A 17,850-nucleotide genomic window follows, 5' to 3' on the forward strand; every position below is an offset into this window, starting at 1 on the left:
TGTGATAGATTTCACATGATTTTTAAGGAGGCTACAATTCACAACATGTAATTCATTTTTCTGCTTCAAAAGCTTTAAAATGAACATGTAGGATGCCAAAAAATGTTAACAATATGGCGACAAAATGCAACAAAACATATCTTAACACTGTTCAAAGGTAATACTCTTGCTGTATTTGAGTATTCTTTTTTAAATCTCTTAGTAACACATGATGTTTTTATACTAAAATATAGACCCAGTTCACCTGGGATGCCTTGTTCTTATGCTTCTGTCTTATAGTTGATTAAACCCTTCTGAAGCAATGCCGCCACAAAGTTGTCGTTTTTGTTTGTTTTTTTGCATGACACATGTGTCTTGATTTGTTTTGCTGCAATAATGTTTGTTGTGAATTATTGTCAAATTTACTGACATCTCCCAAAAAACTAAATTATATATTTAATATTTTACCATAATGGAGAAACACATATAAATTATAACCTGGGAGTTGTCAGTATAGTTTGTGCTTTGATGTGATTTGTTTTGTTTATTTCGTTTACTTGCATGCTCTCATACCGGTAGGCGGACAGATCTGACATCATAAAACCAGTAGCCATCACCCACACCCCTCCACCACCCCACCACCACCCCCACTCCTCCAGCCGCTCCACTGACCCATACAACAAAGCCCCCAGACAGTATGGTGGCTGCAGGTCAGATAGCGGCTCTCCCCAGTCCCCTCCTGCCACTTTCATCCCCTCCCCGTCTTCCGCCTTCACACCTGCCTCCTCCTACACCAGCTCCCTTCCGTCTCCTCCTCCCACGCCACTCCCCCCGCTTCCCTCACCTCCCGTCTCTTACCCATCCTCTGCGTCCTCCTCCCCCCCTGTACTCGTCCCCCCCCAGCCATCGGTGTATAACACACCAATCAACCTCTACTCCACTGAGAATGCGTGTGAGGTGGCCATGGGGCAGAGGCGGGGCCTGTTGGAGAGTCAGGGTGGAGCCCTACCACTGCAGTTTAATGGGTGAGTGGCAGCCTGACAGCCTAACTAGTCTCATGAATTTATCAGTTCCTGGTCCTTTGCCCTTTCACCTTTCTCCATATCCAGCTCTGAAAATTAAAAATATTCATGAAAAATTCAGACTGGATTACATTTTGCCTGCTGCATTTGTCATTTGGTTTCTATTATCTGTAAAAATTGATTGCCTTTGATAGCCACTTTGATTTTGTGTCTAGGATTTTTTTTTACCCAAGTGGATGAAGAAATAGAGACAAAGCAGCGTGTACAATATATCAACACATAGCTTTGATGACTCCCAGCTGGAAAAAATATAATTCAAACATTTTTAATACTTAACCTCAGAGTTATATTGTTGCTTTTGCATTTTCTTCAACAAATGTGATTTAAAGCAACCAAAAAAAAACCCCACCATGTATATCTAAAACAGTTGCCTATTTGATAGGATTTAGTGGTTGAGTGGCGTCGTCTTCTCCTGATATGAGAAATCCAATAACGTCTCGAGCCCATTGGACATGTGTAAGAGAAGCGTCCTGTTTTCACATCATAGTCATCAGACATCTGGTAGTTCAAACAATACCTTTGGGAGATTGCAGGAGACGGCACGTTCTCTACTACTCATTATAATAACGTTGTATTATAGACACGGATATAAATAGACACGTGTAAGAGATAAAGTTCTGCAGCATGACACATGTCCAAAAAGGATTAGAAACAAACTGTTGCATAACAGATTTGGCTTTACTTGTTGGAGTGCATTTATCTGATCTATTTTCTTTGATAATTAATTATTTAAATTAATCCCTCCTCTGTGGACCTGTACTTTGTATCAAGGCATAGCATGTTTGTATATTTCATACAAGTAACAGTTATCAGAAGCAATCTGTAGTCATGGATCTTTTCAAAAGTCATGAAATGCTTTCCAGAATAAAAATACAGATTGTATTAGGGTTGCAAAAGAAATTTAGTAAAAGTGAAGCCAGCAAGTAAACAAAGTAAGCAAACAATTAAAATATATTAATAGAGGCTGTTTAAAATTATGCAATTCTTTCCATGTAAATTTTTTTTATAATTTTTTAAAAAAAGATTCAAAAGCTTGATTTCCACACAGAGGCTGCTCTAGAGTGGTGGAGCATGAACAGAAATGACCCTTGGTCCTCAACCTGGACTGAAGACAGACACCATGACTGACTGCAAAACCTTCTGTGTCCAATAGGTTCATCATATTTAGCTTTTTCTTTTTCTTTCTCTATTTACTATTAATACCCACCCCATCCTTTAGAGTTATGCTGTGTGTTCATGTCTTTGTCAACAACTTCCCATCATCCTCTACCCCAACCCCCTCTTTTCTGTCTCAATCCCAACTCTCCTCCGGAGAGACATAGTGAGTATAACTATGCTATGATGCTCTGACTAAGCTGTGTATAAATAACCTGCATTGGTAACTCGAGCTCCATGGCATTCTCTTCTCTTCAATCAGTCAGTGAAGGTTTCAGATTTGAATCCGTGTAGATTTACACATGCACTGTCTCTTGACAGACTAACACACACCCATGCCTGATGAATGCGTTTTATGACATTTGGCATGATGTTGTTTCCTCTAAAATCAAGGAAACTTGCATCACTTTTATCGTGCTGAAGACAAGTTCACTAAATCCTTGGCGAACTAATAATTTCTCTCTTTAGTTCACCTTTGTCCCCCTCGCTCTGCACTGGTCAGTGGTCAAAATGGTCTGTGGTTTCTCTTTCTGTGAGCCTCAGCAGACACCGATGATCTGCACAATATAATCTTACACCATGCAGTCATGCACACACAGTACCCTGTACTTCATTTGAGTACACAGCCTTCCCCAAGTATCAAATATGACATTTAATAACTACATAAACAACTTTAGCAAAGTATGAAGTTGAGGTCTCTTTAGTATTTATGTAGTGGAGAGTAATTTTTCCCTTTAACATTTCTGAATGTTTTTCTTTTGAAATACATTATATTTTAACAGCAGTTTGTTTGGGATTTTTGGGTCATACACCATAGACACCAGGGCTGCATGGTGGTTAGAACTTTTGCTTCACGGCAAGAAAATCCCTGATTAGGCTTAGGGAGACTTTCTGTGCAGAGTTTACTTGTTATTACAATCCAGAAACATGGGCTGAGGTTGATTTGCGACTCTAAATGTGTGTAATTGTGTCTCTCTCTGTATTTGCCTAAGCAACTCTAAGCAACCTCTTTACATCCTTAACTTGGTTAAAACAGCGTTAACGAAACAGGAAAAAAATGATAATTGGACTCCAGTGATAAATGCAGGCTATAGACATATAGAATATATTGCAATGGCATTGTTAGATGTCTAATGTCACTGTGAAGGGCTTCAAAACTGCTGAAGTCGTGGTCATGTGTTGCATAAGTAAAGTTTATTTATCATAATCATCAGTCATATTATTATTAAATTATTTCATTTCATTTCCATTCACATATTTTGCCTAAGAGTCACTCCCATATTGAAGTTTTATCTTGATTTTCTTGTTATTTTTTTTTGGTTTTGGTTTTTTTTAACTGGTGTTGTATTGCACTATTATTAATTTCATAATTGTACTCTGTTGTGAAGTTACCTAAAGCTTTGCATGATGGGACAGCAAGAGTCTCTCTTCTTGCATGTTACTTGATTGTTTGCATGCTCTAAATGCAATGTGGTTTGTTTCAGATGGGGTTCTAAATGATATCTTTCAGTGTTTTCTGACTGTAAGAATCCGTGTATGTCAGTATGTGTCAACCTTTCTTCCTCTCAATCTCTTTTTCTGCTTTGCAGACTCAATCAGGTCGTCCAGTCACAAAGTTAGTGTCTAAAGCATGCTATGTTCACTTTTACAGTGCATGTTTTTACTGACCTAACTTGCAGTCTGCATAAGGCTTTCAATCTGTTGTGTTTTAGAATCTTATTAGATTAATGTGGCTATCCATTATTTAATTAATTTGGGGTCAGTATGGAGTGCCATTTACTGCTTGGTTTGCTTTTTATAATGTAAACGGTGTGCAAGAACTGCATTGCAACACACGTGCTTCACCTGATTGAAATCAATTCAAATATTTTAAATATATGTATTTATGCCATCAGTTTTAAAAGTCAATTATTGTTATGTACATCAGAGAGTGCGCATTGTCACTTGAGGCTGTACTGACAAATAACTTTGGTGTGAGTGTAAATGTGTGACCAGGCTCACATAGAGATGTCAGCACTGCCACACCCACATAGATGTTTCTGTAACAAGAATGTGATGAGAGGCACTCATATATCAGCTCATCCAGTGTGTGTGTGTGTGTGTGTGTGTGTGTGTGTGTGTGTGTGTGTGTGTGTGTGTGTGTGTGTGTGTGTGTGTGTGTGTGTGTGTGTGTGTGTGTGTGTGTGTGTGTGTGTGTGTGTGTGTGTGTGTGTGTGTAAACCTGTCCACACACTGTCACTAACCAAAGGTTGTTTTTTTATCACAAACTACACAAGTTGAATAATAGTTGTTATTAATTTTAATAAAGTAAAAAAAAAATCTCCCAATCCTCACAATGTTGTGAACAAAACAAATATACATCGAGATGTCCAAACTTACCAAATTGTTTAACCTCATGAGCTGCACTACATTTGTAGAATGGTTTAACAGCACCACCTTGCGGTCAATAGTCACCCACTTTCCTTTCAATTTTTTTCCTGAGGTTAAATTTTTATTGAAATGAGTTTCATGCATTTTGCTTTCTTTTACATTTGCCTTGAATTTGCTGTTTAATTTGCTTACTGGAATTTATTGTATTCAACAAATCAATGAATCATTTTAAATATTTATCTCTCTTCATTTTCTTTCTTTAAATGTGCTTTTAGTGGACCTCAAAGTATTTTGAAGTAAGTATTTTCACAAAATGTCTGTTTCATTGCAGCTGCCATAAACATCATGTTTGTGTCCCCTGTCACTTTCTATACTTATGTTTTACTTTGTCCTGTTCGTTTCTGTCATTGATTGTCAAGAAAACCTCAGCCACCAAGGTATCTGATGGGTTCAGATGTACCCACCAACTTCATTTAACCAAGTGTGGTGTGCTTTTTTTCCCCGAGAGTCACTCTCTAATAAGCCCAAGTGGTCCTTCTTCCGGAGTGTTACATTTTCATCAGAAGTAACCTTGAATCATCTAACCTCTTCATCTCTGAATTATGTTAAACGCCACTAGCTCTTAGAAATAGACACTGAACATGCTTTTTGCCTTGTAGCCCATTCTAGTGGAAAGAGCTCCATCTCTACTGAGTATATTATTATATATGTATATTAAATTGGGCATACATTTAAAGTTTGTTTGCTTCTCTTCTCTTCCTTTCCTCAGGGTTCCCAGGAAACATGTTGTGGATACAGACATTCACTTTTATCATGTTCCCACTCATGCTGATGCGAGCAGAAAGCGCATCATGGAAGACACGGAGGACTGGCGCCCACGCACTGGGACCACCCAGTCCAGATCCTTCCGAATCTTGGCTCAGATCACTGGCACAGAGAACGGTAAGTGACTGACTGAAATCAAATATACCTGCCACATTATGTCATCACTGAGTGCAATCTCTAATTCTTCTTTTTGCTTATTTTGCAGCTCAAATAGAAGAGACTGATGCAGCCAAGAAGACAAAGTAAGTTCATGACAATGAAAAAATACTTCCCTACTACTTGTTGTGTGCTGGATGTCTCTAACATTAATACTGGATTTATGGAGAAAGCTGAAAATCTGACTCTTGATATTTGTAGCACAATTCTGGCAGTTGCACTGATGCTTCTTGTCTAGACAACAGAGAATGAATCAGGCTTGATACATTAAGCTAAAAGCCAGACCTCTGCGTACTCCACACTACATAATTTCCCTACTTGCAAGACTTAGAAATATCTTATTTTTCAAAGTTCCTCTGAGCTTATTGAAAATGGATTTTATAGTCAAGTTTTTATGAGTGTCGACCAATGTGAGTGTTTTGTGAGCCGGTTTGGATTTCAGTCTTGTGGTGCTGCATGTTGTAAAACCTGTTGTCGTGCTGTGATCGACATTCGTGCCAGCAGTCTTACTCTGGTGTGAAATGATTCACCGCCTGTCTGTTGCTTTTGGTGGTTTGTGGTGATACATGAGGTCACTGAGTGTCTGTGATCGTTCATGTTAACTTTCCTCCTGACTGTGTGTATTGGAGTGCCGTTTCAATTTTAACCCTCTGGGGCCGATTGACGCTCTGCAGCGTCAAAATCACATGACCGTTTGAAAAGGCAGTAGCGTCCCAGCACAGCGTCATCTGGTCCAGTGTTTCAATCCGTGTCGAAAGTGCAGATATAAAACTACAAGATCGTTTTTAAATTATGTTGATAGCCCAAATAAAAGCGGAGATATGAGGAAAACTGTGTCCGTGTTTTTCCGCGACGTTTTAGTGCGCGTCAGGTGCAGAAGACCGGTCAGGAGTGAAAGTGAAAGTAACTGAGCAGCAAAAAAAAAACAACACTTGTAATGTGCCAGTATACCTTTCACTCATTGGTTGAGAAGAAGAGCCCATGTCCAATCAAAAGTTTCCATAGTGGGAGGTGTCATTTTGTTTAGTTCACCCGTGAAAAAGTAAACAGAGAGACGGAGACAGCGAGAGTGAGTTGAGATTTATATCAGAGAAAAAGCGACTATTATCATGATTTGACCATGTAGTGAGTGTGTAGTTAGTGTGTAGTTAGTGTGTAGTGAGTGAGATTAGAGTGTTTTTTAGTTTCAAGTGAACACTTTTTTTTTTTTCTATCAAAACAATGACGTCTTATGAACGTCAATCAGGCGCTCCGACTTTTTTTTTTTTTTGAAGGAGAAGAGCATCGAGTCTGACATTGAGTTTGAGAGTGATTCTGATGGCAATATTGAAGACCTCAGCTTATTTTTGTTAGAGAGGAGACAGGTGTCCCCCAGACCAGGAGACGTGTCCCCCACCCCTGTCCCCATCATTCCAGCTCCACCACAACAGCCAAAGGCTAAAATGTAAACATTGCCTGCAGGAACACAAGAAAAGGAAAAACACTTCATGGAAATGCCATGTGTGATGTGTCCCTCTGTGTTGTGTTGGACAGAGTCTGTTTTTTTGAGTGGCACAAATAATTTGTCTTCACCTGACATTATATGTGTGACCTTTTGCAAATAGTTTTACAAAAATGCCTGAGGCAGTGCTTCTATTTCACTGTAAATATCTGTATATAATTGTTTTTTCAGTCCTGTTTTGATACATTTTAGTTCATTATAGTTTAGATTTACTTTACAAGTAAACAAAATGATTCGTTAACCATGTCTGTGAATTTTATAGTCAATAAATCTATGTTTTTACCACCCGAATTTGTAATTTTATGGTGTTTTTAGATCCACTGTTTTAATACAGTATGCCAAAGTGATGAAAATACTTCAGAAATGCATTTATGAGGTTGTCCTCAACAAAATGACACCAAAAAAGGCAAGGTTTAAGAATTTTATATCTGAGATATAAAGGAAAAATCAATTGTAGTGAAAAACAGCACAAAATGCTTCAGGCCCCAGAGGGTTAAAGTTGGGAGTGACTCATTGCTTGAATTTGGATGTAATAAAGCATTCTGATTGAGTAAGTTCACTATCACTTGAGTGAAACTTTCTCTGTAATCATTTCATTTTCCATTCTTATTTTGGTATATTTCATATGCCCCATGCATTTGAATACTTAATCAATAGTTTTGTGTGGCAATACTTTTGATAATCTTTTTTACTGCTAGATAATACGCATCTCACAGCAGATTGCATTTTAAATATTTTACTAAACCGCTCTTTTATATCTACTTGGTCGTTCCTTTGTCATCTTTTGCTCTCTTCCTTTTTTGTTGTTGTTGTTTTGCTGGATGGCAGAGTGAACAAGACTCCCATTCGAACAGTGATTGGTCCCAAGTACAACGAGCTAAGGGACTGGCACCATGGAGTGTCTGCTCGCACCCTCAATGTCCAGTAGACTCACTGTGTGTGTGTGTGTGTGTGTGTGTGTGTGTGTGTGTGTGTGTGTGTGTGTGTGTGTGTGTGTGTGTGTGTGTGTGTGTGTGTGTGTGTGTGTGTGTGTGTGTGTACACTTGCAAAAGTTGAGGTTCTGTTTGTGAATAAGACTGTTAAAGGAGTGACAACCTATGGATTGATAGAGTTAAAGTAAGTAAGGGAAAGTATCGTGCAATGAGTGCTCACATACTATGGTGTGTGTGGGAGTGGCTGATCATACAAGATTTTTTTGTTCAGCGCCTTTGAAAACTTTGTTCAAGCCGTCAAATACATTGATGGATAAAGAATGTTGATAAATGATCGATAACAGTGTGTGTCCACTTCCACCCCTATTTACACAACTCTGAGATGAACAGAATTATTGTGCTTCTCTCGGCACATCTTAACTTTTGCCAGTGGTTTCAGTGGAAGTATTGTGTTTGTCGTCATAGTAATAAACACAAAAGGATTTAAGTCAATCAGCAGAAACCAAAAATGTAACTCTTGCGCTCCGATTTTGGTGTCATGAAAGTGCTGTGATATTTCCCAAGATATCAGAGGTGTGCAGCACAAAGTTCAGCATATGAAAGGCTAATGAGCAAAGAAAAAGCTAAGTTCTCATGAAATATTCATTTTAGTACACTCTTGCCACTATAGGGCATACATAGATTTCATGTGTAATGTGTGTACTTCAGTGTTGTCTGTAAAAGTGAAAGTACACTGGCCTTGTTTCTACGGTCACAAGAAAATCAAAGCTTGCTGAACATTTAAAAAAAATATAAACCCACAAACTGCATGTCATTTTCTGTAATTCTGAAAAATAAAATACAGGAAGAAGTGCATCAACAAACTGTTGGTTGCAAATGCACCAGATTGTGTTGAGATTGGGTTGCATATACGCCTATAAGAAAGCTTTGTATGTAGTTTTTTCTTTTTTTTTCTGCAGCTTACTGGAGTAATTGACAATATCTATCTTGGTCGGGGTTTGCATGGTGTGTACCCAGTGCATTATGTATGTATTGTATTTCCATGTCACATAGTCTGTTGTGTTTATTGTATGCGGTGGAAGACACTTTAAAAGAAGTGTTCATGGCTTGTTTACAACTCCCGTATTTATTAGGTTGTGAAAAATGTTGTTAGTGCAGTATCTTGATATATATCATATGAATGAATTGGAAGTTGTCACGCATGTTTGTACAGAATACGTTTGCTATTATACTTTTAGCCATGTTGTTTGGACGACGCAATCAAGTGTGGCCTGAGCTCTTTGTATGCTACATCATATTTGCAAGTAAGAAGCAGGCTATTCAGGACTGATGATGTGCAAATTGATTGTATAAATTCTCTGTGAGGCCCTTGATGTGTAAAATATGCTTTCTGTGCCCCAACTTACTGTAGATTTCTATGTAGATTTTCTCTGTAGATGATATCAAGCATTTTGAAAAGATCTTCATTCTCGCAGCTAAAATGTTCTTCTCTGTGTTTTAAGTTTGAATCTCTATTGCAGCTAATAAATTAAGTTTCTCTCTTGTTTCAATTTCTCTCTTGTTTCTGGGGTCCTTTTCTTTCCCTCCTTCTTTATTTGATTCTTTACTCTTCCAGTAGTCTCACTGAATCTGAAACAAACGGTGTGGAGGTCAGGTACAAATTAACTCCAAACCTTTTGGTGCAGTGTCACTCACTTTCTCACTTTGAATTCACCCTTAACACCACCGAAAGAAAACTCAATACAAATAAAAATAAATCACATGAAAACATTTTGTTTGCCCACACAGCTAACTGACGTTTATTTTTCGGAGTGAAAATGAGTTAGTATGGAAATAATGTTGGTTTTTGTTTCTGACTAATTAATCAGCTTTAAACCTAAAACACTGTTGTGAAATAAATTTCAATCACAATATGTTTGACTCCAACTGAGCGCACCCTAACTTCAGTCTACATTTGTAATTCAGAAATGATTAAAAAAAAAAAAAAAACTGTACTCAGTGAAGTTGATAATTGTATTCTGTGATTTCTGTTATCTGTTAGTGGCAGATCTCCAGAACACCAATCTTCTGACCTCGTAGGTGTTTCACTGACAACATGTGGACGCCTGACTGAGGCGAATGCATCCGTTCATACTGACCAGCCCCCGTTACAGGTTGAAGTCTCTCCTCTCCATCAGCACAGGCCTGCGGGGAATGCAACAATCCAAAACCACGACAATGCCTCCAGTACTGATGCTCCAAATCCAAATCCACCTATTAATCTGTCATCTGCAACACAGCTCCAGCTTGTTGCCATCCCATTATCATATTCAAACTCTCTTGACCTGTTTCAGATACACCCAATATCCAGCATGACCTATCCATTGGCGGAAATGCTTGTACCTTTCTTTTACAGTGGCTTAAGCTCAAACCAAGAGTCATCGTCTAACATTTCAGATGCTCAAAAGCTAGAGAACATTTCTGACACGCTGGCTTCACCTTTTGTTGGCTCAAGTCTTGTTGATACCAAGAGTCCAGCAGCTTCTTTATCTATTTGTAACATTTTACCTGTACAAACAGCGGGCATTTTCTTGTCAGGTGATCACAGGTAGGGATCTTCCTAAACCTTTAAAGCTAATTGCAAGTTTTAAATAAGCAACATTATGAAACTTTCACTGTCATCTAACAGATTATTTCCCGATGTATTATTTATGCTCTGGTCTAGCAGTTCTCCATTATCACCACTAGAGGGAACCACTCACTCAGAAAAGAAAGAGCCCATGAAGCGTGTGACTGAGCCTGATGGTTACGTCCATGAATTAAACAACCCCGCTTCAGAATGTCCAAAGACACATCAAACTCAGTTTGATGTTTCATCGCAACACAGGTGCTGCAAAAACACTACATATTTATTTACGTGAAGTAAACTTTTCATTTGCTGCAATTTTCTTTTCTTTTCTTTGCATTTTCTTTCCTGCTTGTCCTCCCAGTTCCTCCGTCCAGGTTAATCATCTATCAAATATGTCATTGCAGCGTCAAGCTCTCACTACCAAACCTTTCAGGTACAATGTCGTGTTGAGGTTTTTTTTTCAACTAATTTATTATTTAGCAAATATATTCGTTTTAACTTGACTCTTGATATAACAATATTGGCCTCTTTTACATGGTTTACATTTCATGTTATCCATTGTGGGTCTCCATCGTGTTCTGCTGCTGACTTTACCGTATATGAGTTTACGTACTGTGTGTGCTTTTGTAAACAGCAGGGAGCTACTCTCAAATCCTCTAGACTTCCTTCCCAAATCAGCCCCCTGCCCTGCTCCCCTACCTCCTTATGCCCCCGGGCACGTTGCACAGCACACTGGCAATATGTGCTCCAGTCCAGTAACAACAAGGTAAATGAAGTGTAACACCTTGTGTGCATTTTGATGTGCTTCACTGTCAAACAATCACATACAAACAAATTCCAGTGCCCCAGAGGTCCTGGAAAGCCTCAGGCTCACAATACGCATTCTGCATGAATGCAACTTGATAGCAAAAATGGGTCTGAATCATGAACAAAATCATAGAATTGAAATGATCGCAACTCGGATCACGATCTTGAAGATTGTATTACTCTGTGTGCATCTGTTTGTGTGCATGTGCAGATTGAAAGTTGTCAAGTTATAAGTTTGCCTCAGTTTTTTGGCAGCCAAGCTACTGACACAAGGGGGGGGGAGTGATAACATTAACCTCAAAAGAAAGCTTTTGATATTGAGTCCTTTAGAAGATGATCTCCTCTTCATTTTGTGCCTTTTCTTCCTGACCGGATCAGAGCGAGGCATCAAAGCAGTCTGGAAAAGGCTGCCTCTCAGTCCTTACTTGATGCCCTACTCATCTCTCCAGTCACTCAAACTTCGTTGCAACGCTTGAAGAAGAAGAAGCAGCAGCAGCGTGTCAGTGAGCTGCACTTGCCAAAGAGCAAAAGGTAGACAGAGCAGATCTCGACAAACCTTTCTTTTACCTCAATGGCAAAAATGACCTTCAGAAATATTTAACTTTATCTGAGGCTAAAAACTTCAAACGTCTACTATAAGCAGTAATTTGAATCTAAAACATTTTTCAATTTATATTTGTCCAGGTCTGCTCCCCATAAAGAAATGTATTATCATTGTCTTTGCAAAATAAGGAAGCATCACTATTAATCATTAGTTATAGCTTGTTTAACATTGAGTCATGCATGCAGTTTCCCAATAATTACCATCATCAGCAAACTGTCTAGTAAAAAAGTACACCAAATTATGCTTCTATATTAAGACAAGATGGAATGGAGCATTGTTATGAAAGCGCAATAAGATATTGATATATATTGACATGGCAAGAAGGTGGGTGGGCCATACGCACGACTCAGTTGGATGAGGCTTTGGCAATTTAAATCACAATTGGGTACAGGCAGGGTTTAAGTACACAGAAAGGTATCCATCAAATAGGTATAAGAAAGATGAATCCCAGACGTGGCCAGGAAATTGGCAAAACAAGATCTAGACAAACTATGCCTTGACAAGAATAGCAACAACACGAGGCAATAGCTGGTACACACACACACACACACAATACTGTGATTCCTCACACAGTCCAAAAACACACATTTGAGGTTGATTTGTGGTTCTAAAATTGCCTATAGGTGTGAATGTATTTTTTCTTGTCTTTGTTTACAATGTCATGAATTGATGACCTGTCTAGGGTGTACCCTACCTTCATCCATTGTTTTCTGAGATTGGCAGAAACACCCCATGATCCTACAGATAAAGTGGTCTAGACGATGGATGGGAAGTGGAGAGTTATCTGACACAATCAAGGGTGATGGAGCACAGAGGAAGACGCGAGGGCAGAGTCAGACAAACATTTGAAACAAGTTAGAGAGTCACTGGGTAGTGCAACCAATAACAAAATGCATCATAAATGCCACTTTGGCATCCATCCAATCATCTTACTGGTTTATTCATTTAAATATTTAATTATTTGTTTGTTTTGTTTTTCTGAGAGAAATCCAGAGTACATGGACAAAACCCACACACAGGGAGAATATGGAAACTCAACACAGAAAAGCCCAAACAAGACTTGGACGTAGGATTTTCGTGCCATGTCGTGAGAGCACTAAGCACTACACCACTATGCCATCTGGTGCAGAAACTAATTGCACAGATCAAAATAATGAGTGTCAACATAAAACCAAAATGAGTGATTCAGCAATCTCAAAAAATATGGTAATTTCACGAGACTATTGAGGATCGTGCAAAATCATATTTAGAAATGTACTTATCTTTGAGTATAAACAAGGTCCATTGAACATGCCAGTGAGAAAGTCATGTTTATTCCCTCCATGCCAGCCTCCAAAAGACACGCTCCATATGTCTGTGTGGCGACAGTTTATACCAGCTATGACATTCTGTGGTCACTGTGAAACAACTTGGCAGCAGCTCACAGAGATCAGACATTGGTTAGTGGACACAACTGCGCACAGTTAAAACCAAGATTGTGTGTGTGTGTGTGTGTGTGTGTGTGTGTGTGTGTGTGTGTGTGTGTGTGTGTGTGTGTGTGTGTGTGTGTGTGTGTGTGTGTGTGTGTGTGTCTGGATATCTTTGTCACTGCCTGACATGTGTGAAAGCACACATGGATGGATGGTATAGTGTGTGAAGACTGAACTGAATCCAAAGAATACCGCAGTGCTAAATTATAGACCATCTGCTGTGGGGTGGAGAGAGCTGGACAGCAGTCAGCTATGTTAATAGACCATTTGTTCAATGTTCGAACGAAACCAACACATTTATGAGATGCATAATGCAAGTTCTTGTTGGCACTACAGTGCACAAGGGGTTACTTTACATTTGTCAACTTGTCAAGACTTAAAATAGACTTTATATTTCTTCATTATTGTTTCATCCCAGAAAAGAAAACATCATTATCAGGTAGAAGATAGACCTTGGATAAGACAAACAGAAATAACTGCAAGCCGATAAAAGCCACTGGTAGTAATATTGTGTGTAGAGTTCAAGGTTGCAGTGCAGTAATTTTCCAAAAATGAGCAGAATACAAAACAAAAGCGGTAGCACACAAAATATGACAATGCACTATTAATTTTTGTGTATTGCAGAATCGTTTGCTTTCTTTTAGATTAAGCCCAGATAGTCAGCCATGAAAGTGGCTACTGTGAGTCAGAGACAAACAGCAGAGCTCTCCATAAAACCAATTACAGTCTCACAGAATCCAATCAAGTTCAGGTGTAATTGGCCTGATTGGTGGAGAATATTAATGAGCTGAGCTGTAATTGGTTGTAATGAATGAAGGACTGGGGAACATCTTATTTCCTGCGGTGTTTTTCACCTGTTGTTAGCCAATTACCATAGCTAATGTGAATGAATGTTGTTAGGTGGTTGGTCACGTTAATTTGGATAGATGACAAGGTAATCTTTAATGTCACAGAGTTTAACAGCCTAATAGCATGATTGAGAAGAGGCCTTTCCTCCCTAATTCTCTTCCGGACCACTCTTCTTGATGAGCTAATGATGGTATTTCTGTTTCCACCCAAAGAGAAATTTGGTTAATCAACAGAAATGGTACTGAATTCCTTTTTTTGTGGTCACTGGGATCAGAGCTGCCTAAACAGATAAGACGGTGTAGCCTGATCAAATTTATCAGAAAGAAAAATATTGTATGTTCACAAAATTGGATCCTGATTAAAGAACATAAATTATTTGCCACAGTTCCATGTCCAGAGACCCTTTCTGTATTATGCTCTCCCTTTTGTATTCTTTAAAAACACACCATTTGTGTCAATAGTTGCCTGGACAGTATATGGCTAATTTTCAACATAATAACAATACAAGATGAAGACAAAGACATTGACTTTCACACATTTGTAATTATACAAGGCATATTTTGCTGTTCAGCTATGGGTGAATTGGTTTTTGGACAATTAAACTTGACTCGTCAATTCAGTTTCATCCTTACTTCCACCAATGTATCATCAATCTTTGTTACTTTATCCAATCAGTTGGGCCATAAAAATACAAATAAATCACATGAAATAATTTTGTTTGAAAACATTTTGTTTTCATGTGATGGTCAGTCCATCACAGAGACAGACCATCAAAAGCATTCACATCACAGCTTTATAGAGTGATAGATGTACCTCAAATGCACCTGTAGTTCTCCACAAGGAGAACATGCAAACTCCACACAGAACGTCCTCCAAGTGGCGCTTACCACTTCATCACTTTGCAGCCACATCGAATGAGCTCGTTTGAATATCACAAACTCCAGCTAAGTACAAGGAAATTGTTATATAAATATAGATATAAAAATGAGAAATCGCAATCAAACGGAAAGTTAGGTGATAGTCTACCCACTGTCCACATTGGACTCTGTTTTGTCTCTGCCTGTAGATTCAAGACGCTTCTCCATGCAGACGAATGATATACAAAATGATAAGCGGATAATGAGAATGAAGAGAGATGCTCTGCAGGCTGACAGGCCCTTCCTTTAGAGGGTACTTAGATTATGACTGTTCCAGGTTTAGGCCGATTAGCTGGAATCAATGTGAACAGGACAGTCCACCGGGTGTATTTATCACAATCTCTGTCATTGCATTGGAGCTTGGGGCTCTATTGTTCATCAGTGTGTAAACTGATGGTTTTAACAATTTATTTGGAACTCATTAAAAGTATAAGCAGAAATAATCTCACATCAGACACCGTACGAAAAACAGACGATGGGAATAAATCAAAAACAAAATACTAATTTACTGTATAGTTTTTGCATGTACAACTTATAAAACTATAATGTGTGTCATGAACAATCAATATCTATTAAACTGTGACAATGTCACAGTATGCATGTGCATGTAAATGTAACAGCTTGTCATTTTTTGACAGTGTAATATGTTATTTCTGTCATCTTGTGTTTGTTACGTTTCTCTGCTTCTTTTCTTTTTCTTATTCTCGTGATATTTTTCCTTTCACACCGAAGAGTGTCTTGGCATCAGTCTGCCACAGAAGAGGGTGGCCTTCTTTTCCCTTCTCCTGTCAATGCTGTCTATGTCTTTAGGTAAACTTAAGCCCTACCTCCTTTCCTCTCACATATTCCACACCTCATATATTCCTCACTTACACCGTTGAGCACTCCTTCATTCACGCTAAAGCAATTACTTCTCAAGTACGTCTTTTTGGTAAGCCAAGTGAGCCTCTACTCTGCAGGGAACATTTAATGTTATGGATGTCCCATCTGTTCAAATCAGGTGTGTATGTTGTGTGTTATTGAAACAGAATATCACCTAAGGTGAAGCCCACTGTGTCTATTTATCTCTTCTATTAAACCACTCTGACTCCATCATTCCGTTTGTTCTTTCCTGTCACTCTCTTTCTCCCTCACACACAAAAAACAACATACAGACACAAATCAAAGTAACTATGACTGCAGTTGCCATAACACTTCTCTCCCAGGAGTCTGCTAACAGCGCGGCACATGAGGAAGACAGCAGTGATCCAACTGTTGGCATCGATTGCAATCATGTGTTATTATGGCTGTAATATGTCTGGGGGGAGAGATCATGGGCCCACCCAAGCAACTCAGCCGGCACTCATGACCATACGCACACATAAAAGCGATTGAGAGGTGATTCATTTCACACCTTTTTAAAAAAAGGCAGTGGAGAGTTTCAGACCTTGGGGGCACATGCACTTGACATTTTGCCCTTGTTTAAGTCAATAGCTGAATGAGAGACAGGAATGCGAAAGGGGAACCTAGAATAGGTTCAAACCAAAATGTTACCACAGAAAAAGTAAGATAAATATCATTCATTTCTCAAAATGTATGTAGTCCCCTAGATTTTTCTTTAACTTTATGTATGTGGGCAATGAAAGTCATGTGAAATGAGATTTGTATCCACCAATGTTCCAGTCTGTTATGAATAATATATGTATAATAACATCTTGTGACTTGTCAGACCTCCCTGATAGAAATGTGCCATAACAAAACTTTAAAGCAAGGCCACACAATGTGGGACAGATAGAGAACTCTGCTACAAACACAAATACTGTAAAACAATAATCATGTTGACCATCAAATGAAACAGAAGAAGCCAGACTAATTGTTTGTATGAGCCAATTTTAATTACTCTAAAGACAAGTAGTCCACGAATCGAATGAATAACCAAATGCCAAATTTGTGCATCATATCATCATGCCCTTTGCCACATTCTGGATTTTAACACTTTGTGCAACACACACACCAAATATACAACAAATGAGTCCACAGATTATGACAATAAAAGGAAATGTCATTTTATGGGCATAATCCTAGAAATAGATCTAAGTTTTAGTGGGTCAATATGTGAATGACGTTCTCAGCTGAGATGTTGCATTGTGAGGGAGTCTTGGGTCAGAGACATGTTTTCCTTACAAGAAGCATTTCAACCTATGAGAGACAGCGTGACCTTTAGAGGGAATACTGTGCCCTTGGCAAATATGTGGTATTTTTGTTCATGTTCTATAAAACCTTGGGCAAGTCCTCAAAACATTATTACTGATATCATGTGTTTATGTCTTTTCATAGACTAAATGTGTCACTCTGTGCCTCACAGCAATCACCAAATATAAAGAAACAAAACTGCCATGGTTTTTCATTTGGCACAGTTTATCTGTTTTGAGTAATAAGCTGAGAACCCCCCCCCCCCCCCCCCCCCCCCCCCCAGATACCATGCAGTCATTTTGTCTATTTCGTCATTTGAATTAGTGTTCTGTCATAATTTGATGTGATCATTGCTAAATGTTACTGCAGAGTCAGTTAAATCTCTTATGCTATGGCTCAGCTGTGAAAATCAGTTTAATTTCTT

General features: G+C 38.7%; 1 protein-coding gene across 1 annotated transcript in view; it reads left to right on the forward strand.

Annotated features, from left to right (window-relative positions):
- Positions 1-17,850, forward strand: part of pdlim5a (PDZ and LIM domain 5a) — a 62,640-nt gene that overhangs the window by 34,424 nt on the left and 10,366 nt on the right. The window contains exons 5-9 of the mRNA XM_080499489.1: positions 559-1,004; positions 4,862-4,882; positions 5,006-5,023; positions 5,356-5,528; positions 5,617-5,653. Of these exons, the coding sequence (XP_080355615.1) occupies positions 559-1,004; positions 4,862-4,882; positions 5,006-5,023; positions 5,356-5,528; positions 5,617-5,653 (695 nt within the window). The remainder of the gene's footprint in view (positions 1-558; positions 1,005-4,861; positions 4,883-5,005; positions 5,024-5,355; positions 5,529-5,616; positions 5,654-17,850) is intronic.

This window comes from Blennius ocellaris (genome assembly GCF_963422515.1).
Source record: "Blennius ocellaris genome assembly, chromosome: 7".
Taxonomy (NCBI): domain Eukaryota; kingdom Metazoa; phylum Chordata; class Actinopteri; order Blenniiformes; family Blenniidae; genus Blennius; species Blennius ocellaris.